At 42.9% G+C, this 25,347-nt stretch overlaps 2 protein-coding genes across 4 annotated transcripts; one reads left to right on the forward strand and one right to left on the reverse strand.

The window, feature by feature from the left end:
* Positions 1-1,783: 1,783 nt before the first annotated feature.
* LOC134184762 (uncharacterized protein K02A2.6-like) lies at positions 1,784-4,041 on the reverse strand. Its single transcript, XM_062652506.1, has 3 exons — positions 3,568-4,041; positions 3,190-3,315; positions 1,784-2,779 (listed from the first exon to the last, which is right to left on the reverse strand). Exons 1-3 carry the CDS (start codon positions 4,039-4,041, stop codon positions 1,784-1,786), a joined length of 1,596 nt encoding a protein of 531 aa, XP_062508490.1.
* A 3,625-nt stretch (positions 4,042-7,666) lies between these two features.
* LOC134184421 (endonuclease V-like) lies at positions 7,667-10,595 on the forward strand. Of its 3 annotated transcripts, XM_062652108.1 has the most exons (6): positions 7,878-8,165; positions 8,868-9,042; positions 9,099-9,216; positions 10,046-10,114; positions 10,187-10,315; positions 10,382-10,595. In XM_062652108.1, exons 3-6 carry the CDS (start codon positions 9,142-9,144, stop codon positions 10,457-10,459), a joined length of 351 nt encoding a protein of 116 aa, XP_062508092.1. In that variant the 5' UTR covers positions 7,878-8,165; positions 8,868-9,042; positions 9,099-9,141; the 3' UTR covers positions 10,460-10,595. The 3 variants fall into 3 exon arrangements, with proteins under 3 accessions (XP_062508090.1, XP_062508092.1, XP_062508091.1); XM_062652107.1 differs by lacking the exon at positions 7,878-8,165 and having other exon boundaries at positions 8,849-9,042; positions 9,104-9,216; positions 10,187-10,311; XM_062652106.1 differs by lacking the exons at positions 9,099-9,216; positions 10,046-10,114; positions 10,187-10,315; positions 10,382-10,595 and having other exon boundaries at positions 7,667-8,165; positions 8,868-8,940.
* Positions 10,596-25,347: the final 14,752 nt, after the last annotated feature.

The raw sequence follows: 25,347 nt of genomic DNA on the forward strand, positions 1-25,347 counted from the left end.
TATGCAATTATCGAGTACCTTGGTAAAGTTTTGAGCCTAGTTACGTTGACTGTGACGTGCTAAAGAAGTGCATTAAGTGCTTGGAGCGAACGTGTATTTCCAGTCCAGCAAACACATAAATATCTTCACTCATACTAGATCTAGACATCACTAATCCACTGGCAATCTAGCTGTTTTCACTGCTACTACGTCTGGCCACAATTGGGTATAAATGAGAACGAACAATTTAGGTGGAATGTCAATATCAGCGACATTAGTAATCCAGTTAGAATTTGATTGTCTTCATTGCTGCTAGACCTGGCAACAATAAGACACAAAATGAAAACCTACAAACTCGCCTAGGATAGGTGGAAGGTCAAACCTGCCTTGTCTGATATCAATAATCAGCTCAACCAGCAACACAAAAAGATGCTAGAACCACAGTTTACAGTTCAGACGTTTATCTAAACATGATTGATCGTCTCCTGCATTGTATCGTAGACAGAACACTTGGTTTCTGCAAAATTGAAAGGCATGACGCCATTTTACACAGAGGTGATACACCACAGAACATGGTTTTGATTGTGGCCCAAAATACCAGCTTGCGAGGCAACCATTTAGGTATCTAGTCTAGCTGTTACTCAGGCTCAGTCACTTTCTGTAACGGAGGAAAAAATGTCCACAATTAGGATACACCTTGCATCCAGGCTGTTTACAGACGTTGTGCGATTCTAGTCGTACAGGTACGGTTACGAGCCTAGACATTGGTGAGCATATCGGACATGTTTCACTGTCTCTTCGTGCAGGCTACCAGAGAAAACAGAGATTGTAATTCAATTAACCGGGGAGTGTCCACAATTAGGTACACCTACCCTAATAGGTCACGTGATAAGTCGAAGTGCACAAATGCAGTGCAGTTGGTCCCTTCAGCCTTGCATGCGCATCCATGCTCGTTTCACAACCCACTGGCACATTTTCTCAATGTCTCGTGAGTGTTTTCTAGCATTTTGATGGTAGCGAGGCTCCTAGCATTAGCGTGCGTTGACGGAATGTTTCTCACGTGTCCATAGTATGAGCTCTGTTTTTTGGCTATTTGCTGCTGATATCTAGCGCTCTCTTATCACACCAACCTTCCATCTTGATTGCATAGCTATGCAATCAAGTTTGTGTGGGCGTAACACTAACCGACGGAGTGTTCCTCTATCATCTACTGAATTAATTAAGTAGTTAATTAACATGTGCAAAGGTCAATAGACGAAACTACTGCAAAACTGGCTATTTAGGTATTGATTGATGGTCATGGCAGCAGCGTAAGCTGTAAACAATACAAATTTTGGTGCTCACTGTGACAACTCAATAATCTTGTTAACTCAAACAACTCAGTCAATCAACTACCAGCAAAACCACATGTCCCGTACAATACCCAATCTCCACAACATCCCTCAAAAACAAATTAAACTACTCAAACAGTCTTTTTTGTAAAGCTCTATACCCACTCTCCTAAACGTTCAGGCGGTTGTCCTTTAGTTCTTCTCTGGCTACGTCTAGGTAACTTCTCTGTCTCGATGGAATCATCCTCCGAATCAGAATTGGTTGCAATCGTGTTATCAGCTGGCGAGGAATGACATGTTTTCGGAGACAATATTCTGCTCAACAAATGGTTCATGTGTACTTTTCTAGTAGTGCCTGTAAGAAACCTGACCATGTAGTATCTTTGTCCTAGAACTTTGAGAATTGTTGCTGGTTTCCAAAAACCTTTCCTTTATTTTCTGGCTGTCTAACGAAAACAGCTTCTCCTAATAAATTATTGAAAGAGTTTCCTTTCATGAGACGTACGATCATGTCTTTTCTTTTGTCTCTCTTGACACTCTTGAACTTTGCATTTCAGTAACTGCTTAGTCTGATCTGGATGGGCAGGTAATTCTGGCGCTAGCATATCGAGAGAACATCGAAGTTCCCTATCCAATAGAAGTTTGGATGGAGACTCCCCAGTAGTGTTATGTTCTGTACTCCTGTATACCATGAGAAAGTCAGTAACAACGTCTTGCAGATTTGCTTCTGGTGTTTCTAATCCTTTTCGGACTGCTCTCTTAAACGGCTGAATGAATCTTTCTGGATGTCCATTACTTTTAGGGTGGTAAGGAGGTGTTAAACTGTGAAAGATTCCTTGCTGATTACAGAAATCTTGAAACTCTTTCGCCACAAACTGAGGGCCATTGTCGGTGACGATTTGCTTTGGAATTCCAAAACTCGCAATTAGGTGTTTTGATGACGATATTACTTGCTTTGTTCCGCTTGATCCAACTTGAAATTTAAAATCCTCTGGCCATTTTGAATGGGCATCAACAACTATGAGCCACATAAAATTCTTGAACGGTCCCGCAAAATGAAGGTAGAAACATTGCCAAGGTCTGTCCGGAAATTCCCACAGATGAAGAGGAACTGTTGGAAGACTATTTCTGTGTAAGGCACACGCATCGCAATTGCGTACCATTTTATCAATATCACGGTCAATACCTGGCCACCAGATATGTCGGTGAGCCAGTTTCCTCATGCGGGCGGAGCCCACATGAGCTCTATGCAACTGCAGCAGAAGCAATTGCCTAATGGCAGATGGTACGACAATGCGCATTGTTTCATCTCCATGCTTCAAAAGGCATCCATCAATAACTGAAAGTTGATCTTTGCAAGAAGAATACGGTTTGACGCTTGCATTAGATAATTCTACTGGCCATCCTTCCTGAATGTATTGAATGATTTCTTGTAAGACGGCATCTTTCCTAACGTATTTCTGAAGTTGCTTGTAGACAATGGGTCCATTTTTAACATTTTTGGGTATCTAGGCTGGCCACTAACTGCTCAGCTTCTTTGTCTTGTTGTCTAATTTGATCGAAAGTTTCATCATGTCCTATAGGAAGACGTGACAAGGCATCAGCGTTTCCATGAACTTTGGGATTTGTTATCGTACTTGTACTGCAATAACTGGAGAGCCCACCTAGTCAAACGACTGCTGGTTCTAGTAGGAACTGATATCCTAGTAGCGCCAAAAACTGGGACCGGTGGCCTATGATCTGTTCTTAAGGTAAAATGACGTCTCAGAAGATAATGTCGAAATTTTTGAATTCCATAAATAATTGACAAAGTTTCTGTCTCTATCTGAGAATAGTTTACATCAGCTTTTGTTAAAGACTTGGAAGCATGCTCAATTACTTGCTCTTGTCCCTCAGCATTATGCTGAGATATACAAGCTTCTAGTCCTTTTTCACTAGCATCACATGCTAGGAACAACGGTTGATCCTGATTGTACATTGCTAGAACTTGTAGTGAGGTAAGCTCCTTCAGAATTGTGTTAAAAGAGCCTGCAACTTCACTGGACCAAACCCAAGACACATCTTTTCTCAACAGATAATTGAGTGGAACTGTATGATCAGATAGGCTAGGAAAAATTGATAAAAAATAGGTAACCATTCCTAGAAATGAAGGTAATTCAGCTTGATTTGTAGGAATCAGCATGTCTTGAATGGCTTTTATCTTCTCTTCCGAAGGCCGAATGCCATCCTTGTCGATGACATGGCCAAGATATTATACCGATGGCTGAAAGAATGAACATTTATCTTCCTTCAAACGAAGGCCATGATCTCTGATACGCTTGAACACTTCAGACAAGTTTTTCAGATGTTCTTCATCATCGGACCCTGTCACCAAAATGTCATCAAAGAAATTAGCAGTTTTCTTGAGATTCTTTAACATCTTATTCATTACTCTTTGAAATATAGCAGGTGCAGAGCTCACTCCAACTGGTAATCGACGAAATTTGAATAAGCCTTTGTGCGTATTTATCACCAAATTTTTCTGACTTTCCGAATCCAGTTCCAATTGATTATACGCATCTGACAAATCTAACTTAGAGAATTTTTGCCCTCCCACGAGAACAGTGAAAATATCAGACAGGTGTGGAATCGGGTGCTGGTCTACCACCATGAATTTGTTGAGACGCTTAAAGTCTCCACATATTTGTACAGATTCTGATTGCTTCACAGCATTGACAAGCGCATAATGCATTATTCAATGGCTTCAAAACCTCTCTTTCAACCAGTCTGTCTAATTCTGCCTCTTTGTTTTCTCAGATGCATAGGAGGTCTTCTAAACGAAATGATTTTAGATCTGCGTCCGGACGAACTTGGATGCTTGCCTTCTCACTGCAATGTCCCAACTCGTCCTGGAATATGTCAGAAAATTCATACAACAGCATATTCAAAGTGATTGGTGGTATTACTTCCACCGGTAACACAGCTGGGCCTCCCAAGCTTTTAAGAAATTCAATACGTGTTGTTGCAAGTCCAAATTTCCTTATCCAATCCATCCCAAGTAGATTGGTTCCCACTCATTCCTTGACATAAAATTGAATATCAGCTAACGAGTTTCAAAATTGCACAAATTTCTTTAAATGTCATAACTTTTCCCGATGCATTTCGAAGTCTTCTTTGAGAAGCCGACAATCTAGGACTCCCAAGACACTCCCAAGACTGAGCAGTTAGTAAAGGTACGTCTTCTCCTGTGTCTATACGAAATTGAATTGTTTTACCATCTATTGACAACATGCACCAATATTTTATTGCTTTCTGAGCAAACTTTATCTATCTTGCAAACGTCCTTGCAGATTGACTCTATACTTGGATGAGTAGTGCTTGAATCTGAAGCACTATCATCACACAGCTTGGCCAAAGCAATATGCCTTGCTTTTTGTTCTTGCCTGTTTCCAACTACTTGCCGATCTGGAGTTTTTAGTCTGCAAGCACGTTCCACATGACCTCTGTTTTTACAATTTGCACAAGTGTTTTCTCAAAGGACCTACTAGCTGGTAATGCTTTCTGTCTTCACAAATGTAGCATGCACCCACACGTCGTTGCTTATCATTCTCATAAGTATCCCCAACATAAAGTCGATCTCCCTTTGCTTGCCTTGTTTTCCTGATATATTTTATGGTCTCCAAATTCACTGACGTAGACGTATCTCGTGTTGCTGCTATCCGTGGCACTCTCCAACGTGCTAGCGAAAGCCAGTACCTGTTCTAGAGGTGTTGTCAAAAGATTATCCCTTTCATAGAACTTTTGCAACATTTCATCATTGCGCAAAACAGCAATTTGCAGCTATTCGTTTCAATGCATATAGATAAAGATGAACAGTCTCACCAGTCTGTTGAAGACGTACCTGCTCTACAATTGGATTGTATTTTTGTCTAAAGAAGCTGCGTGTGTGCTCAACAGGCTCAGGTAATCTCATATCTCTAATCTGTTTCCGTAAGACGGAGTTCTCAAGCCGCAGACTTAAATCTTCGTCTATGCATTTGATGAATAGATTCCGTTCTACTTCTGTAATGCGGTGGTCAGTCTTCGCTAAATCTCCAAAGAATTGGAAAGAATTTTTCCACCAGCTTTCAGTCTACGTAGAGAATCTTCACCGTCTTGGTCCCTGAATAATCCAATGGACTTTGTAGCCTGCCAAAGCCTTGTAGCCTAGTGGAGTTTTAGCTTCGTGTGTCATCTGTTTGCATCACCAATCTGCGACAACTCAATAATCTTGTTAACTCAAACAACTCAGTCAATCGACTACCGGCAAAACCACACGTCTCGTATAATACCCAATCTCCACACTCACTGTGAACTGAGTGCACTTGGTTACTCTGAGAGAAAGACGTGATTACGGACATGTTACGTATATGGTAACGTGACGTATGCTTTCTGGTCACGTGCAGAGCGTAAGGAACTCCAATCTGGCTCGAAGTGCGACGGGGCGCTTGTCAAATTTTACCGAAACTGCAGTGTAGCAACCTCAGTTTGAGGTTTTAGAAGAAAAATTCCGAGAACTAGATCTAAAAAGCCTAGAATTTAGCCACCAGAGTCACGGTCTAATGCAACCTCGTACTGCAACATCTTCATTGTTCCAATTCAGGCTATAGAGAGACTTTAGTCAGCTTTACCGTCAGTCAAAATTAGAGCATCTAAGTCTTAAGTGTTTGAAAAAGTGCACCCTTTTCCGTGACCTTGCACCTTTAAAGCAAGCCTGTAGTGAAGCACAAATCCATGCTGTATTACCTTACTTAGAAGGCATGCTGCTATAGCATGAAGTTTAAGAGACTGTGTATTGTATTTCTTCAAATGCCATGTGCAAATAGTGCGCCATGCTCAAGTAGAACATCACCTTTTGCATGTGCACACATAGTACATAGCCACATGTTTCAGCTGACAGGATCTCCATATTTTGCTTTGTCACGACTCAAGAATGTTTGCTTGACAAGGAGTGTCAACCCATTGCTGTGGACAAAGAGGAAGAATTAATCATTATATGACAGTGACCAATATAAGGAAATGTTGATGAAGAAAATGAAAATGTAGAGCATTAGTTGCATACTTAACATTAATTGACTGACAGTTAGTATGTTTGCTTACAAGTAATCTTTAAGGGTGAGTTCGAATACTAGTTCCACTGGAACTGCCAGATCTGTCAGAAGTGTTGGAAGTCTTGCTATCAAAAAGAACACGTAGAACTGTCAGCAAGTTAAGCATGCGCAAAGGCTCATACTTCCGGTATGCGTCAATACTAAGACTTAGTAGAGTGGCGTTTCTACTTCACTTGTTGTAGTTTGTCCGAACATCAGCAGTGCTTTCGCTTTTGTTTTTTTGGAGCTCCTCACGCCAAGAAGGTCGCTGTAATCAGTTCCAAATGTAATTTTTATTCTGGTGTTTGCCAAGCCGATGGTCGCACAAGTGTTCGTTCATAGAACTAACAAGAAGGTCCACAACGGCCTCAGCATCTGTACCCGCCATTTCACTTTGGCAACCACTGGGAATTTTGTGTTTATGGCGTGATAGTTCCAACAATTTCAGCTCGCTAGGCAGAACTGCTAGAACTGTTCAGAACTACCAATCGATCGCTATAGAACTTTGCTCTCTCCGCCAATTCCAGTTCTAGAACTAGTATTCGAACGCACCTTAAGTTTCTGACTGCTCACTCTTTAATTGTTTTGCTATCCAAGGCTAACTCGGTTTTGTAAGAGCATGTCTGTTTAGTCTCTGGATGTCTTGAATCTCAAATGAAACAAAGGAAAGGAAATAGTTACATGGTTAAAGAGCAAATCCTTTCCTACTAGGAAAGTATGTTTTTGTTGGACAACTAGAGAATACAAATGGGTGTATGAAGACAGGCAATAATATGTTCCATGTCAGAAATTTGACATCTAATTCGTTAAGGCATTTCCAAGACAGTAAGCTTGGGCCTTTTACTGGACAGACCCATGGAGAAATGTTGGATGGGTTATGAATGCTAGCCTGCTACTTTCGTCAAGGTCAAGAAGATGTGATGTGTCAACTGCATAATGGCAATGTAAACACCTATAAGGGTGTCCTTTGTGGACTGATGACATAAACTTGCACAGAGTGGAGCAGCTTCTTAGACAAAGCTGGAGCACAACCAAGAGATAACCACAACAAAGTTTTGGAGACTGCTTTTATTATATACCGTACTGACGCGATTAATACCCCAGGCCTAGAGTAAAGTCCCATCCCCACCTTTGGCCCAGGTCCTAAGATTTTCACATCTTTTGTTCTTTAATTGGTGCTAATTGGCGCTTTCTATAGAGACTAGCTTCTTTAATTGTCTAGGCATTTGGCATCATGTTCTAGGCAGCTATGCCCAAGAGTTATCGTAGTTTCACTGTTGAATACAAGATCAGCGTTGTTGAATGGCATCAAGGCAATGGCTCCATGGTGTCAAAACCGCCAACCAATTTAGCATTGACAGGAAGTGTGTGCGGGACTGGAATGCAAAGTACGAGGAGCTAAAGCGACACCAAGCAGCTCCCAAAGGAAAGAAAGCAAGAAAGATGCACGACGGACGTGAACAATTAAGTGTACAGCTTGATGACCTGGTGTATGGCTTTTTGCAAGAGAGGCGAAACTTTGGCCTGGCAGTTTCTAACGTCGCACTGATAGACGAAGCAAAGCGAGATGCTGCAGAACTAAACATTGTAGGATTTAAAGCAAGCAATGGATGGCTTGTCAGGTGGAAGCAACACTTTAATGTAGGACTACGCGCAAAACGAATGAGTCTCAAGCCCTTCAGGAGCATTATCAAGATGACCTCAGATTTCACCAACAAATTATCCCGTTGCGTGAGACACATGACAGGTGGTTAATTACTTGTCAATTGATTAAGTTAATTACTTTCACCAATTAACACCTCTATATGTCAGGTTTTGAGTAAAGTCCCACCCCCTAGTTTACCTTTGATGCTAGCCAACCATGGGGTGGGGTATTAATCTCGTCAGTACAGTATAACAGTTTAAGGAGATAATTTGGCGGCACGTACTAGATACAGGTTTTTTGATAAGAGTGAATGGTGGCTCGTTTACCTAGACATACAGTCATTGACTGCTATGATGGAATTGTGTTCTGTTAACCCTAACCTAACCAGCTTTTACTAAACATGGTTCAGAGGTAGTTTAGGTCAATTAGCTTAGGTTTAATTGTCACTTGGTAGCAACTCGAGATCATACTAGAGTAAAGATGGAACTTGAGCAATTTTACTTGCATTTTGCTCTGTTGATTATGGTGTTGAGCATCTTTCAAAAGACCCTCTCAATAGTCTCAAGAGCGAAGAAGGATGTTGCTGCAATCAAGAAGAGAGCAATTTGTGGGATATCTTGACAGGAGTTTTAGATAAGAGGGCAAACCAGTTCTGGAGCCACCACAGATCTTTTCTAAACATGTTTTACGTAAACTAGTTTAGACTGGAACAAGTGGGGACATGCGTTAATATCTAGATGCTATAATATTATTGTATTGTATGTTTTGACCGATTCTTTGTGCTACAGTTGTTTATTTTTACAGGTGGTTTATGCTGACATCTCTTTGGTGAAACTAGACTTGCCTTACATACCAGGCTACTTGTCATTTAGAGAAGGTCATTTTATTATTGAAAAATTAAAGAGAGTACAGAAAGACAGGCCTGACGTTTATCCGCAAATGCTGTTTGTTGATGGCAATGGAATTCTTCATCCTAGAGGTGTTTATGTCTAGTTATGTTTCTTCCATTATTGTGCCATATACCTTGGTGACTAGTCTAGGTGTTGGTCTGGCCAGTCATATCGGTGTCTGTTCTGACATGCCAACTGTTGGTGTTGCCAAGAAATTGTTCCATGTTGATGGCATTATGAGGGATGAAAAGCACCATGAAAAGGTAAGCAAGCATATTAAAAGAACAAATATGACTGGTTAAAGCCAGACTACTGAATTTTTTGGCCCTTGGATTTTGATACATATAGTCATGAAATATGCGACCGTCAAACCACATCAAAGGCGTGCCACTCGAGCCTATCACAGACAGATTGCTTTCCAGCGTGTTGACGGACGGATAGAGAATTAGTTCTATTTTGTCAGGTCCCACAGGAAGTTGACGGACTGCAAAAGAAAGTGACATAGACGTGCCACCCAACTAGTGACACGTGAAATGGTGCAATTGGCACAGCTTTGTTGCAGCGGTAATGCCACAACTAGGCTCGAGTGTCTAGCTGGTCGTCCCCCCCCCCCCGCGGAGGAGAAAGATCACGGTTGGGCACTCCCCATTGCATATTGTAAACCAGCCTTTAGGTTGTTAAGGCAAAATTTGCTACCATTTTTAGATTGATGAGGTTAGAAATTCATCTTATTCATGATTGAATCGAAGCATCAATTCTTCTATTTTTCATGACACATTGGTTCACTTTCCATTTTTAGAGATTGTGCAGTAGTGGTACTTGTATCTATAGGCTGTATCACTATGAATACATGATGTATCTGAATCAGATGTTTTTTAGTAAACGGCTTGTCATTGCTAAAAGACCATTTGGAACACTGCTATTTAATGTTGTTTGCCTTCATTAACTTTGCCCAATCCACTCTCTTCTGTTTTACGTTTTTGCTTTTTGCCCATTTCAGACAATTTTTGAAATGCAGCTTAATTAAGTGTATAGATGATAGTGTTTAGACATTTAGTCAGTCACTGTATTTGTGTGTGGATATATGTCCAGGTCAGACAACTAAATGGCAAAGGTGATAGTTTTGCTTTGTTATCAACTGATGGATCTGTACTAGGAAAGGTATTGCTTATGCTTATGTTCTTTATTTGACTTCCTAATTTATTAATTGCTCCATCTCCTGATTAATTTTAGGCTGTTCTCTCTGGTCCAGGATGTTCTAACCCAGTCTATGTATCAGTTGGCCATCGAATGGGTTTGGATACAGCAGTAAAGCTAGTGGTTGCCTGCTCTAAATATCGCATACCCGAGCCAGTGAGGCAGGTTGAAAAGATGTGTTTCCATTAATTTGTTATGTGCTTGTAAATGTCTGTTTTGTTGTGACTTAAGGCTGACATTTGCTCTAGAGAGTACATTCGAACCGCTTTCTGCAATGGTGAAACAGGAGTAGTCGGAGACAAATCTTAATTTATCGTTTGTAAATAAGTTTAGTACAATCTGTTTATAGAATCTTGATGCATCATCAGTTGATGTGAGTTATAACTTTGCCCATTTTTAAGAAAATTATATTGCATCTTTTAGGCTCATAATACAATCAGCTGTCAGTGCATGGGCCATTTGGTGCTGAGGTTAGCCTTTGTCAACATTTCTTTTATTCTAATCTTATTCAGGTCAAATACCTTTACCCATCTTCATTTATGTTGTTTTTTCTGTGTAGACCAGCTTGGAATGGGTAGCCTTCTAGTTATTTAGACTAAAATTTTTAAAAACTTTTTCTTGTAAAAAAGCAATAGATGTAGGGATTGTATAAAAAGTAATAGAAAGAAGATCTATAGATAATATGAACCAAAGCCAGACATCATTAGTGAATCCTTCCAATCCACTAAATGTAAAACGTAGGGAATGTGGGGTTGGAGGGATTCACTAATGATGTCTGGCTTTGATTCATATTATATAGAGATCTTGTTTCTATTACTTTTTTACAATTCCTACATCTATTTCTTTTTTACAAGAAAAGGTTTCAAAATTCTAGTTTGGTAAGTTTTTAGAAATGCAAAAGCGCAACCTCTATTAATATCCCGTTGAAGACAAAAATTTAACTGAGTGTCCCGTTAAAAAATCCCGTTGATTGGATTAGTGGTTGCTAGCAAGTAATATTCCATTAAAGCCATTTCCACACTCCCCTTGGACGCGTTGCGGAGAGCATGTGTATGGACGCGGGCATCTATTCCACAGGAATCCCGTTCGGAAATATGCATGTACTAGCCAACCATCCCGTTCTCCGCACGGACAGATTACTAGTAGCTATTAATATTATGTTAGTATATTTCTATTATTATTAGTTGTTAATTAATTTATTGTCGTATGCATTCATGAAGTATATAATTAACAGCCCCTGACAGAATTCTCGTAAAGTTAATTAATTTAACGTTGTATGCAAATTTCTGTTGTTGCATGAGTTCACATGCATTTTTACTCCGTTCTGACGAATTAGCAGCCAGACAGAATTCTCAATCAGAGTTGTATCCCGTTCAATTATATCCCGTTTTGAGAAATTAGCAAGAATGAAGTATCCAATTGTATGCAAATTTATGTTTTTGCAAGAGTATCCCGTTCTAATTTATCATGAAGTAGATCTCTGCAGAATTATCAGCAGAATTCTCATGAAGAATTTCGCTCAGAGTTAGCCAAATTCGGCGGAGATTGGACGCGTGGCGGCGGAGATACGCGCGTACAGTACTCACATACAGACAGACAGACAGACAAACAGACAGACAGCTCGATAATCCGTTCCCCGTACATATACCAAGTTACGACTCGTCTGACTCTTGCCGTTTCGACAGTCCCGTTGAACGTCATCACTCGAAGAAGTTGCTGCCATTGCAACCGAGTGTCCTGTTTTGAAAAACCCCTCTTGAAAGTACCAACTTCACGTCTCGTCTGACTCTCGCCATTTCGACCGTCCTGTTGGACGTCGTCACTTCGAAGACGTTGCTGGCGTTGCATGGAACAGGTGTATCGAATGTGGCAGGAATTCGATTCGTCTACACGGCCAAACGAAGGGTAGGTTTTTCAAGACCCGGATATACTAAGAAATATCTTACCTCTTTCAACGTCGCCCGTAACAAACAACACGCTTCTCGCGTACCGTCCGACGTCAGGAACAGGCAGTTTATATTCGGTGGAGATCCGACACGCTGTTCCCGAGATATTCGCTCGCGAGCAGAGGCGGGTTCCATCAGCAGGAAATGGCGTCTTCGTGGGAGAAGTCCGGAATGCGAAGACAATTTCACTTTCAACGTCTATGGATTCGGCGTGCACGAGCTAAATTCGGTGGTGATCAGACTTGACGTCTTGGAGATCCTCTCTTACATACGAACACACAGCTCTCCTCTATAATGCTCAATGCTACTGCGTCGTTACCTGTCCAAATGTGAGTGTAATAGTAACTCATTTGGGTTGCGTAGATACGCATACTCTTATGTCCTTTGTCTCGAGAGGCTTGGTTACTAGAAGTGAGACATATTGCACCACTGTGATGTGACATTCAAGACATTTCTGTGTAGTTTCTTGTTTTAGGAACACTTCCAGACAATAATTGCGTGAGTACCTTGAAAACACATGTACAGCAAGGTCTTTTCTTCATGAGTGATTTCAAAAGTAGCTCTTTCCAATAATGACATGCCAGGCAGGACCACGCTTTTTGTCCATTACTTCTTTTGCCATTAGGGCTGCTGCGTGAGATGAAGAGACAGTGATTGCTATACCAACAGTCGCAATCAGAACAGCTCAAACCTCATTGTTAGTGAACTTCTCTGCTGCAGTTACACATGATTCCATGACTTCTGATTGCAGTTCTTCACTCATATCAGAGTTCTAGAAATGCAGTAAAGCATATAATTGATGGTGCGTTAACTATAATCACCAAAGTCGGCATTCTAGCTAACAATCAGCAGAGGGTAGTTGTGAGCTTTTCGGAATCCCTCGGTTCCTCTATCTGAAGTACTTTCACTTCCTTGAATACTAGGGTCATGACAACAAACACAACATGTACAAGTAGTGCCCTGAGTGAAATCATACCTATCCAGAGGAATGTGCAAGAAGGAGAGGTGAGAAACGTACCACATGTATTCTATGTACAGGTAAGTATAGTCTACCATTAATTAATTAATAATCAATGGTCCATGTTGTGTTTCACGATGAATATGGGGTGATTTAATTATTGGTTTGTTATCTTCAAAGCAGTGCAGAGCCGTCGAAGTATATATAAACATTATATATATAATTTAGTCAGAAAAGACGCTTTAGTTCAGTCGATTTACTACCAACTCTTTACATGATATACCTCACGCGTATACATAACAACTGCCACACTCATGACATAACCATCTTTCTTCTTTGCACAGTACTCTTCATGCGTACCATCTACAGTACATCAAGCGCGCACGCACGCGCGCGCGCACACACACACACACACACACACACACACACACACACACACACACACACACACACACGGCAAGTGGCAAATGGACAAGGGGCTGCCCTTAAACGGTAATGCCCCCAGCCAGATGGCTGGGTTCCTGTGCAATAAGCAGGAGCTATGGGCCGTGCTAAGCAATCTCCTGGAGTCTGGCCAGGTGTTCGCAGGAGCACCGACTGCGACGCCAACTGTGGTGTGGGCACCCGGAGTCGGAGGCCTTTGCCACCCCAGTCAAAGACCAGGTACTCATTTATACTCCCGAGTCGAGAGAGGCAATTGTGTGTAAGTTTCTTGCTCAAGGAAATTATGCCATAGCTCGCCATTACTGTGACTTGAATCTGCAACCTTGTAAGGTCCCGCATGTAATCACTCCATAAAATGACTCTCTAAGCAACTGAGCTATCGCACCACACACACACACACACACACACACACACACACACACACACACACACACACACACACACACACACACACACACACACACACATACACACAAAACTTTCACACAAACTTTCTTGCACTCTGAGAGACCAAGCCACAATTTCATAATAACCACACATGCTGGAGCTTGCCAGTAGTGGATCCAGCTGTGTTTACGTGGTTTACGTGAAAACCCCTTTTGCTGACCCTTCTTCTAGACACTAGTGTACATTGCAGTTCTAATGTTTACTCTAAAGGGAAAAGTCACTTTTTATGCGGTCAAGAAACTTCAAAAATTTCCACTAAAAATTACTCTGTGATCGCGTTCAGTTCGTCTTTGGTCTGGCATTTCGAGGCAAGTCAGGGAGATTCAACCCACAAAGCATCGGAAATGGAAAGAGACGTAGAATGGCTTCGGATTCCGGAAGTTACGAAATAACGTCTCTTTTGCAAAAAATGACAAACATGAAGGTAAGAGACTTACTAAATTAAGTCAGATCACCAGTGTGACATTGTGCTAAAACGTAGGGTAGATGTTCCTAATTGTGGACTCTCCCCGGTAATTTGAGTTACAAACGCTGTTTCTCTGGTAACCTGCAACGGAGAGAGAGGGAAACATGTCCGATGTAAGCAGCAATGTCTAAGCTTTGGAACAATACCTGTACGACTAGAATCGCACAACGTCTGCTAGCGCACTAGCAAAGTATACGGGATAACGTCTGTGAACAGTCCAATCGGGGGTGTATCCTAATTGTGACATTTTCTCCGCCACAGAAATCGACTGGGCCTGAGTAACAGCCGAACTAGATACCTGAATGGTTGCCTCACAAGCTGCATTTTGGGCCGCGATCAAAGCCATGTTCTGTTGTGTATCACCACTATTCACCTGCGAACTGATAGCACCTACAAGGTTCCTCCCATCACGTCCACAATTCGAGGTATAGGAATCGATCTTTTGTTGGGTCATGAAAGTGCCCTGATTTTAGTTAAGCAATTATCGAGTAACTTGGTAAAGTTTTGAGCCTATTTACGTTGAGATCGACTGTAACGTGCTAGAGAAGCGCATTACGTGCATGGAGCGAACGTGTATTTCCAGTCCTCATACTAGATCTAGACATCAGTAATCCACTAACAATCTAGCTGTTTTCACTGCTACTACATCTGGCTAGACTCGCGCCCAGTCTTCCTTCGCGCTAGATTGCGAACACCACGTGCGCTAGCTGTCACGTATGTGTAGGTCCATGTGGTTTCACACGTGTGGTTGGCCTAAGCATGGAGGGGGACTGGGACCATACCTCGTCACGTGACAAACATGTTTGTAACGTGACCGAAATGGCGTGACATGATTGGTAGATACTACTTCTATTTAGCATGATAGTTTCCGTAAGAGGGCTTTGTAATGCACAATCACACAATTAGAGAGACTAAGTTCACAACAATTATAGAACCACTAAGCCATTACGTGCCGATAACTTGTTGATGGCGTCCATGTCCGTGAGAGTGCTACTAGAGAAGGACTTTCGAGAAGAGCGGTCTCAATGGTAAGTACATGTGCATTCGCGCGCGCCTAAACCTTCTAGATACCTGTCGAGCCACACGTGTACGTGAAGATAAAACCTCTCTTTTTTCAAAAGGCTGCGACGGGTCCTGATCCCTGTATCTGCCAGAGCACCGCGTTCAGGCGTCCCTGTTAGTTACGTCCAGCAGATTTTGTTGGACCAATTTTACGCTAATATCAGTCACGTCGAGGTGGCTCGTATTGTGAGACAAGCTTTCCCGGAAGCTCGCCACAAGATGGACCATGCCACCAGAACATACGTCTACGATGGTATTGCCTTCGCACCAGTCTCTGTTGGAGTTTTAGCACATTCTACTGACGTTTCAGACTTGCGGAATCACCCCTCGCCGTATGCAAGTAAGATACGCACTACGTACAAGAGGTGTGCACGTGCAGAGTGCCCGTTTGACCTGTAGAAGTCTCAAGGAGAAATCGACAAGATTCGAATCAAGCAAGTGGAACTTCTCCAACTCCAGCGAAGCAACATGTCTCAAGAGATTAAGCGGAGACGCCAATCAATTGGCAATTAGTAGAAACGACTCTGTCGTCCGAGATGAAACGTTTGCGGGAGTCCAACTGCTGTTCTCTTGGTCGAGGGCCTGTTTCGTGGCAAGATTTACGCCGTTTCTCCGTGAAAGACATCGAAGACACGATGCGTCGTCAAAGCCCTCATTTGTTTGGCATCTTGCAAGCGCTGGTCAAAGGGAAAGCCAACGAGGAGGCTGACAGCACACGCCTGCAGGCTCTCGTCATCGGCATTGTGGCACTGAAGTTCAGAGATCGCCAAAGCTGTGGGATTGCACTCCTGGCAGCCTACATGCTTGTTTGCTCGCTTTACAGGAAAACAAGCAAGTACAGACCTCGACCATCTTGGTGTCTCACAATCATATCAACAGGTTTGGCGACGTCTAAAGAACTTGAAGAATGATTACTAGAATGTACAGCAGCTCACGAAAGAGACACACATCTGGGTGTATGACAATCTGAATTTGTATTTAGATTTAGATCTGCTTTAGATTTGTGACGGTAGCCGTACGAAATGTGTTCGTCATGGACTGCGTTATCCTACCCTATACTCTGCTAGCAGGCGCAGTTTTAAGAAGAGGATCGTGCATGTGCATGATGGCGTTGATTTGTGAGGCCAGGCGACTGACCGGTTGTAGGCAAGTTTGTTAGGCTCTTGCTAATCTACCACCTTCTGTGTCGTTTAGCAGAGCCTTGCAACCTATTAGAAATCTTAGCTGAGACCAACGGGCTGAGCTAAATAACTTAATTAGACTCAAAACACGTCACGTGACGAGGTATGGTCCAAGTCCTCCTCCGTGCTTAGGCCAACAACACGTGTGAAACCACATGGACCTATACACACGTGGTGTAAGCAACCTAGCGCGTAGAAGGACTGGGCACGAGTCTAACATCTGGCCACAATAGGGTATGAAATGAGAACGAACAAAGTAGGTAGAATGTCAATATCAGCGATATTAGTAATCTTGTCAGAATTTGACTGTTTTTACTGCTACTAGATCTGGCAACAATAAGACACAAAATGAAAGCCTACAAACTCACCTAGGATAGGTGGAAGGTCAAAACTACCTGTCTGATATCAATCATCAGCTCAACCAGCAACGCATAAAGATGCTAGAACCACAGTTTACAGTTCAGACGTTCATCTAACATGATTGATCGTCTCCTGCATTGTATCGTAGACAGAACACTTTGTTTCTGCAAAATTGAAAGGCGTGACGCCATTTTACACAGAGGTGATACACCACAGAACATGGTTTTGATTGTGGCCCAAAATACCAGCTTTTGAGGCAACCATTCAGGTATCTAGTCCAGCTGTTACTCGGGCTCAGTCGCTTTCTGTAACGGAGAAAAAATGTCCACAATTAGGTACGCCTACCTTACCGATGTGCCACAAAGACAGTCATCGTTTCCGAATACTGAATGCAGTTTCTCTGGAGACGCTCGCGCCCGGGAGAAAATATCCGGGAACGGGGTACTGTACTCTCCTAGACAGTGCTATCTAAAACGAGCGATCGCGAGCTTGTCTACCTTAACGCTACTGCAAAGAAACTGAAAGACTCATGCCGAACACGTTGGATTGAACGCATCGATTCATATGCTGTATTCTGAATTGCTTCCTAGCTGCCGTTCACACATATGCCTTTAAGCTGTTATTGTTCCGACTCACCATTTCCACATCGTCGCAAATGGCAATTGAAAGTGGGACGGAGAAACGCTTGCAAAAGTAAGCGGTTTCTCTACCAACTGCAGTCTTCTTCTTTCTTACTGTTCTTCAAAATTTTGCTTGAATTTTTTTCCGCGCTTCGAGACTTGAGCACAAGCCTACAAATGCGGCTTCAAGTGTTTCTGTGTGTATTCACAGGTTTGTGATGTTAAATCCGACATGAAAGCTTTATGGGATAATTCAGATCAATTAAGATTTTGGTGTGTGCTGGAGTTGTACTAGTGGCTGGTAATACAATAACGGTGAAAACACAACATTTGGCGACGAGGATATCGCGATGGCCGCTAAAATGGGAAAAGTTGGACCGTTCAACGGTGACACAGAGGAATGGGAACGATTGGGATTCTTTTCACAGCCAACAAGATCACAGAGAGTGATGAGAAGAACGATTCTTTTAACAGCTTACGGGGAGCCAACATACAAACTGATCAGGAATCTCGTGTCACCAAGGAAGACGGAGGAAGTCCCGTATGACGTGATCGTGGGTATACCGTGAAGAGCCACCTCAACCCTAACCCATCAGTGCTCCTCTAGACGTATCGATTCAACAGCAGGACACGACGCCCAGGTGAGTCGATCAGTAGCCGACTTTGGCAGATTTGAGAAGACTATCGGGTGATTGTGAATATGCATAGACAGACGTTAGCAGACATGCTTCGCGACCGATTAGTGGTCAGACTAATTAAGAGACAAACGAATCCAACGCAGACTACTACAAGACGATACCTTAACATTTGACAACGCATGGAGAATCACTCGATCGATGGAAACAGCAGCCAAGGACACAGAAGAACTTAGCCAAACGCCAGGGATGGAAGCAACTCCAGTACAGTCTGGACAAGTATACAAGATGATAGGAAGTCAGGAGGGCCGTCGGAGAGGCGAATGTTTCGTTGCTTGGGTTACCATTGGCCACAGCCCTGCAGATTTCTCAAAGCGTAATGCAGAAGATGCAAAAAGATTGGTCACTTGGCAAGGGCGTGCCAAAATCCCACAGTGGAAGAAAAAAAGCAAAAACAGCGCATCGTCTCGAGAAAACGGAAGAGAGCAGTGATGACAGCAGAGACGAGCTGGAATCAACATTTCTGGTCTCAATTGATATTGTTGGGAAGAAGCCACGGGCAGCCCCATTAGCAGTGAACGTCACCAGCAATCAGAAAAAGTACAGTTTGAGATAGACACTGGAGCAGCAGTGTCACTAATCAATGAATCTACATTTCAAAAAATTTGGAAAAGGAAGGAAGCGCCTGGGTTTAGAGAACCCAAGATACAGTTGAAGACATATTCAGGGGAGCAACTACAAATTATAGGAGAGGTGGAAGGGAGGGTTTGCTGTGTCAGTCAGATGGCCAGAGTGCCCCTCGTTGTGGTACAGGGGCAGAGACCAAACCTGTTTGGTCGCAACTGGATGAATGAATTCCAGTTGGATTGGAGGAAGATATTTTATGTAAGCTATGTGCAGAGAGAAATAACAGCTGGAGCCAGGGAGTCACCAACAATTGACAGCATCTTGAAAAGGTTTCCGGACGTATTCGACGAGGGAAGGGGCCAGCTGAAGGAGACGGTGGCATCATTTTGTGTTGACCCAGACACCAAGCCGAGATTTAACAAACCAAGACCGGTACAGTTCACACATCGGGAGAATGTAGAACAGGCACTGAGAAAACTGGAAAGAGAAGGACCATAAGACCCACGCGTCTTTCAGAATGGGCTGCACTGATAGTACTGGAACTGAAATTGGATGGGTCGATGCGAATTTGCTGCGATTACAGATTGACAATCAACCAAGCCGGACAGCGAGATAATTACCCGCTACCACGAATTGAGGACATGTTGGCATCATTATCGCGTGGAGTGACGGTTTCAAAGTTGGATTTAAGCAACGCATATCAACAAGTGGTCTTAGGTGAACTGTCCATAAAGTATACGGTGATCAACACGCATTTGGGACTGTTTGAATTTATTTACTAGACTCTCTTTCGGAATTTCAGCCGCGCCAGGTATTTTCAGAGAATTATGGACTCTCTGCTACAAGGGATACCACACACAATGGTATATCTGGATGATATCTCATTACTGGTAGGACACAAGACGAACATTGTCGAACTTGGAAACAGTGCTCAGCAGACTAACACAAGCAGGATTACGCCTCAAACGCAACTGCGTCTTTTTCCAAAAGGAAGTGGCCTCTTTAGGACACAAAATCGACAAACAGGGCATTCACCCTAACGGAGAGAAAGTGCGGGCAATACAAAACGCACCGGAGCCAAAGAATGTACAGAATCTATGAGCATACTTAGGGCTGACCAACCAATACGGGCGATTTTTGCCGAGATTATCAACCACCCTGGCAGCCTTTTTGACTTATTGCGAAAAGGGAAGCTTTGGACATTGAGGAAAGAACAAAGGAAAGCATTTGAGCTCAGTAAATCGGCTCTGCAATCCACCAACCTCTTAGTACATTTCGACTCGGAGAAAGAGCTGACTCTCGCATGTGACGCTTCCTCGCACGGAGTGGGAGCGGTGCTATCGCACCGTCATGCTGATGACACAGGCAAACCAATTGCATTTGCGTCCAGGACTCTCACTCAGGCTGAACGGGGCTACGCACAGTTAGACAAAAAGGCAATGGCAGTAATGTTTGGAGTCAAGCGGTTCCACCAGTTTATCTAGTATAGTAGACCATTCGTGATCTACACAGATCACAAACCTTTGTTAACATTATTAGAGAGAAAAAGTTCGTACCGACGACTTGCTCCGGTCGCGTGCAGCGATGGTCGTTATTGCTGTCAGGATATCAATACGAGCTGAAACAGGCCCGATAAGGAGAACGCCAACGCGGATGCGATAAGCCGGTTACCGATAGAAAGCAAGCCCGACAGAAGACCCACCGGAAGCAGTGTTAGCGCTGCATATCTTGGAGATGGTGCCACAAAAGCCGGTAATAGCGGCACAGCTGCGGAGATGGACAGAGCAAGACATAACCTTAGCAAGAATGAGAAGCTACATGTTGTCAGGCTAGCCCAGAACGAACAGGGAGGCGACGTTAGAGCCGTATTGGCGCCGGAGGATGGAACTGAGTGTGCTGTAAGGATGTGTATTGTGGAGATCCCGAATCATAATACCACTAAAGGCTAGAAAGAGGGTACTGGAGGAGTTGCACGGGGTCACCCGGAGGCCGCACGCATGAAAGGATTGGCACGAAGTTATTTGTTGTGGGCAAAGATGGATCAAGAAATCGAGGAACACGTCAAGCTTTCAAGCAGATGCCAAAACCACTCTACCGCTCCAGTTAAGGCACCGTTACACCCGTGGGCGTGCCCTGAGAAACCCTGGATCAGACTACACTTGGACTTTGCAGGCCCATTTATGGAGAGGCAATTTTTAGTAGTGGTGGATGCTTTCACCAAATGGCTGGAGGTTCATGAGGGTTTTACCATCCACTACGGCGTTATCCACCATCAAAAGTTTGCAGCGCATATTTGCAACACATGGGATCCCAGAGATGTGCGTAAGCGATAATGGACCCGACTTAATTTTTAAGCAAGGAGGTTAAGCAATTTATGTAAGGAAACTGGATCACCCACATAACGTCAGCACCCTATCATCCATCCACAAACGGTCAGGCAAAACGGGCCGTCGAGACATTCAAAAGCGCATTGAGGAAAATGAGGAAGGAATACTGATCATTGGAGAGTAAAGTGGATCGCTTTTTATTTCGGTATCGGCTAACACCACATACAACCACGGGGGAACCGCCTGCAGTACTGCTGATGGGACGACTGCCGCATAGCAGATGGGACATACTACCACCAGATGTGGGGAGCGGACCCGACAGAGACAGGAACAACAACATTACCACCACGACCGAACCAGCAGCGAACGTAACTTGGGCATAGGACAGCCGCTGTTCTTGAAAAATTTTGGCACGGGCCACAGGACGTCTTCACGATGGCCGCATAGTGAGAAGACACTTAAATTACCTTCGAAACCGGGCATCACAGGACGAAGCAGGGGAGTGACTGAGGCTCTATTCGACAGGACGCAACAGCATACAAGCCAAAGACAAGACCCGGGGCAGGAAAGCATAGACATGCAGGAAGCGGAAAGACCGAACGCAATGAGTCACGTCAGAGCGGAACTGGTGGTGAGCAAAGGACAACCCAGGAGGAGTCGCCTCTTAAAGCCGGTGAGGAACAATGCCGTTTCAGGGCGAAGATCCACACGGAGACAGAGAGGGCTTCAGAGGAGTCTGGAGAGATCACCCCAGTCCGGAGATCACATCGAGAGCGGAGAGCTCCCAAGAGACTAGACTTGTAATTGCGGGTATGAACTAAAGTAGAAGGGTTAGATGAAGCTTTAGAGGGGACGGATGTAGTAGATTGATACGGACCTTAGAGGCCGGCCCCCGCGTGTGGTGCGGTTGCGCGTTAGCGTGCTGGCGGAGGTTGTACTAGTGGCTGGTAATACAATAACGGTGAAAACACAACACACCTCTGGACAGAACTTTGAATGGACCTTTCCACAGAGCGTGGCACTAACAACGTCATGGCCTACCGCGAGCCGATTTGGTTCTCTTTTGATGCATTGGCGTTTGTTAACCGCGTGAGTCTAGAGCAAAAGCAACAATTTTTCTTTTCGAACTTTAACCGGTGCGTATAGCGATGCATCGAATCAGGTGAGGCCTCATTAGGACTCGGCCCTTGTTTTTTTGCGTGTTTTGCAGTGATAAACAACGCCTTTGTGATCTCTTTCGTGACTCTGTCGCGTCATTTTGAGTGATGATTTAACATTAAGACTTGACAGACGTCAAATGCGGGTGCAAACGTGCGTACTTAATCTATGATGCGTGTTCTAGGAAGTATTCAGGAGGTACAAACCAAACCATTTGGTAAGTGCGTCCCACACAGAACACGCGTACGCATCATAGATTACGTACGCACGTTTGTACCGGCATTTGACGTCTGTCAAGTCTCAATGTTACATCATCACTCAAAATGGCGCGGCAGAGTCACAAAAGAGATCAGAAGAGGTTGTTCATCACTGCAAACCACGCAAAACACACAAGAGCCGAGTCCTAATGAGGCCTCACCTAATTCGATGCATCGCTATACGCACCGGTTAGAGTTCGAAAAGAAACATTGTTGCTTTGGCTCTAGACTCACGCGGTTAACAAACGCCAATGCATCAAAAGCGAACCAAATCGGCAGGCGGACCTGTTCATCTTTTTTCTGGTAATTTCTGCAAAACAGAAATCTTTCTGGTAAACTAGGAATACGTGCTAAATCCGGTCAGACAGTGATTTATTCATGCTAAAAGCAGCTCTATTCTATCTACAAACGAACACGAAGCTGATTCCACCAGTCCGGCTATCAAACTTCTAGACAACTCTCAGTACACGTGAGCACGTGACACTAGCTTTCTGCATAGTAGGAATATCGCTACAACTTCTCTTCCACTAACACAGACCGTTTCCATCTGTTGCTTCACACTTTTCCACAGTAATTCAAACATTTCTTAAACTTGTTCAATGTTTTTCCAGGCTTCCGTTGACGAGAATCAGCAGTGCAAAGTACACGTGGTCAAGCACGACAGACGCCATTTTCTGCATACTAGTAATGTCTCGGCAAATCGCTCTAGTACAACTTGACAAATAATAATTTACATCGGTTGTTTTCCACAATACATAGAACCGTATCACAAAGTTTATGATTATTCTGACGACATCTTCTCAGATTTTCAAAATTCGACCAAACAATCGATTTCTCACGTTTCAACTATATGTAGTCACTTCTGCTGGTAAAGCATAACGTTTAGACATTACCTTCTCGTGCGACGTTCAGTTTTATCATATTTGCGAACGACTGTCATCTTGCGTAAGCCGCGCAAACTGTTAGTGCACGTGACCACGTGACACTAGCTTTCTGCATAGTAGGAATATCGCTACAACTTTTCTTCTAGAAAACCGACAGTTTCCATCCGCTGCTTCCCACTTTTCCACTATAAGACAGACATTTCTACATTCTCTTTATGTTTGTCCAAGTTGCCGTTGACGAGAATCAGCAACGCAAAGTACACGTGGTCAAGCACGCTAGACGCCATTTTCTGCATATTAGTAATGTCTCGCCAAATCGCTACAATTCAACTTGACAAATCCAAATTTACATCGATTGCTTTCCACAATGCATACAATCGTATCACAAAGTTTCTGATTAATGTGACGTCATTTTCTTGGAATGACTGTTTTCAAGAACAAACGTAATAATTTTACATTGTCGCTCAATTCATCGATTTTGAGCCGTTTGTTGCTAAATTTCGCGCAGTTGCAGTTCTCGGCAGCCATTTTTTCTTTATTAGCTATTAATGTCTTGCCAAATCTTTAAATCAAATAAACTCTAATTGCTTCATACGTTAGCTATCAGGCGTTACTTCGTAAAGAATGAGAAGAATTAAGATTCATGCAGATCTACAATATATATATATATATATATATATATATATATATATATATATATATATATATATATCGTTGCACATCTGGTTGGGCATCCCACTTTCCCCGGCAGATTTGGGTTCCAAGCGCTGTTCCTGTGGACAGATCCTAGATACATTTGGCGACCACTTGCCTGGATGTGGCCAGAACAACATAAGAACACGCCGTTATGGCAACTGCCATAAGGAACAACGCTGCAACACTGATACTTGTGCCAGACCGGGTGATATTTTCCTCTCTGACTTCGAACAAGGCTGTGCCACCTATTTGATGTAACGTTCAGGAACACAATGCAACCGTCATACGTTACCCAAACAGCTTACAGAGCGGGAAATGCAGCTGCAGCTGGAGAAAGGGAAAAAGACCAACGTCATGAAGCCAATGTCACATCAACCGGGAGTATTTTCCACTCTCTTGTGTGCGAATCTCTTGGCTTGTGGTCACCACACAGTTTGAAAGTATTGAAGACCATCGCACGACGATTATCTTTCAAAAGAAATTTGACAGTCAGCCAGGCAGTCAGAGACATTCATGAACAACTGTCGGTGAAACTCTGGCTATATAACGCCCAAATGATATAGCATAGACTGGCTTTAGACTGTACTGACATGTTTTTTGAATAACGTGTGTTAGATACCCACGTAGCTGAGTTTATATAAATATATATTTATTGTTATGTATATATATAACAATAAATATATATTTATATAAACCCATATATATATATATATATATATATATATATACATATATAACAATATATATATTGTAGATCTGCATGAATCTTAATTCTTCTCATTCTTTACGAAGTAACGTCTGATAGCTAACGTATGAAGCAATTAAAGTTTATTTGATTTAAAGATTTGGCAAGACATTAATTGCTAATAAAGAAAAATGGCTGCCGAAAACTGCAACCGCGCGAAATTTAGCAACAAACGGCTCAAAATCGATGAATTGAGCGACAATGTAAAATTATTACGTTTGTTTTTGAAAACAGTCATTCCAAGAAAATGACGTCACATTAATCAGAAACTTTGTGATACGATTGTATGCATTGAAGCATTTGATGTAAATTTTGATTTGTCAATTTTTATCAGCAGAAGTCAAAACGTCAGAAATCGATCGTTTGGTCGAATTTTGAAATTTG

Source organism: Corticium candelabrum, chromosome 9 (assembly GCF_963422355.1).
Source record: "Corticium candelabrum chromosome 9, ooCorCand1.1, whole genome shotgun sequence".
Classification (NCBI taxonomy): Eukaryota; Metazoa; Porifera; class Homoscleromorpha; order Homosclerophorida; family Plakinidae; genus Corticium; species Corticium candelabrum.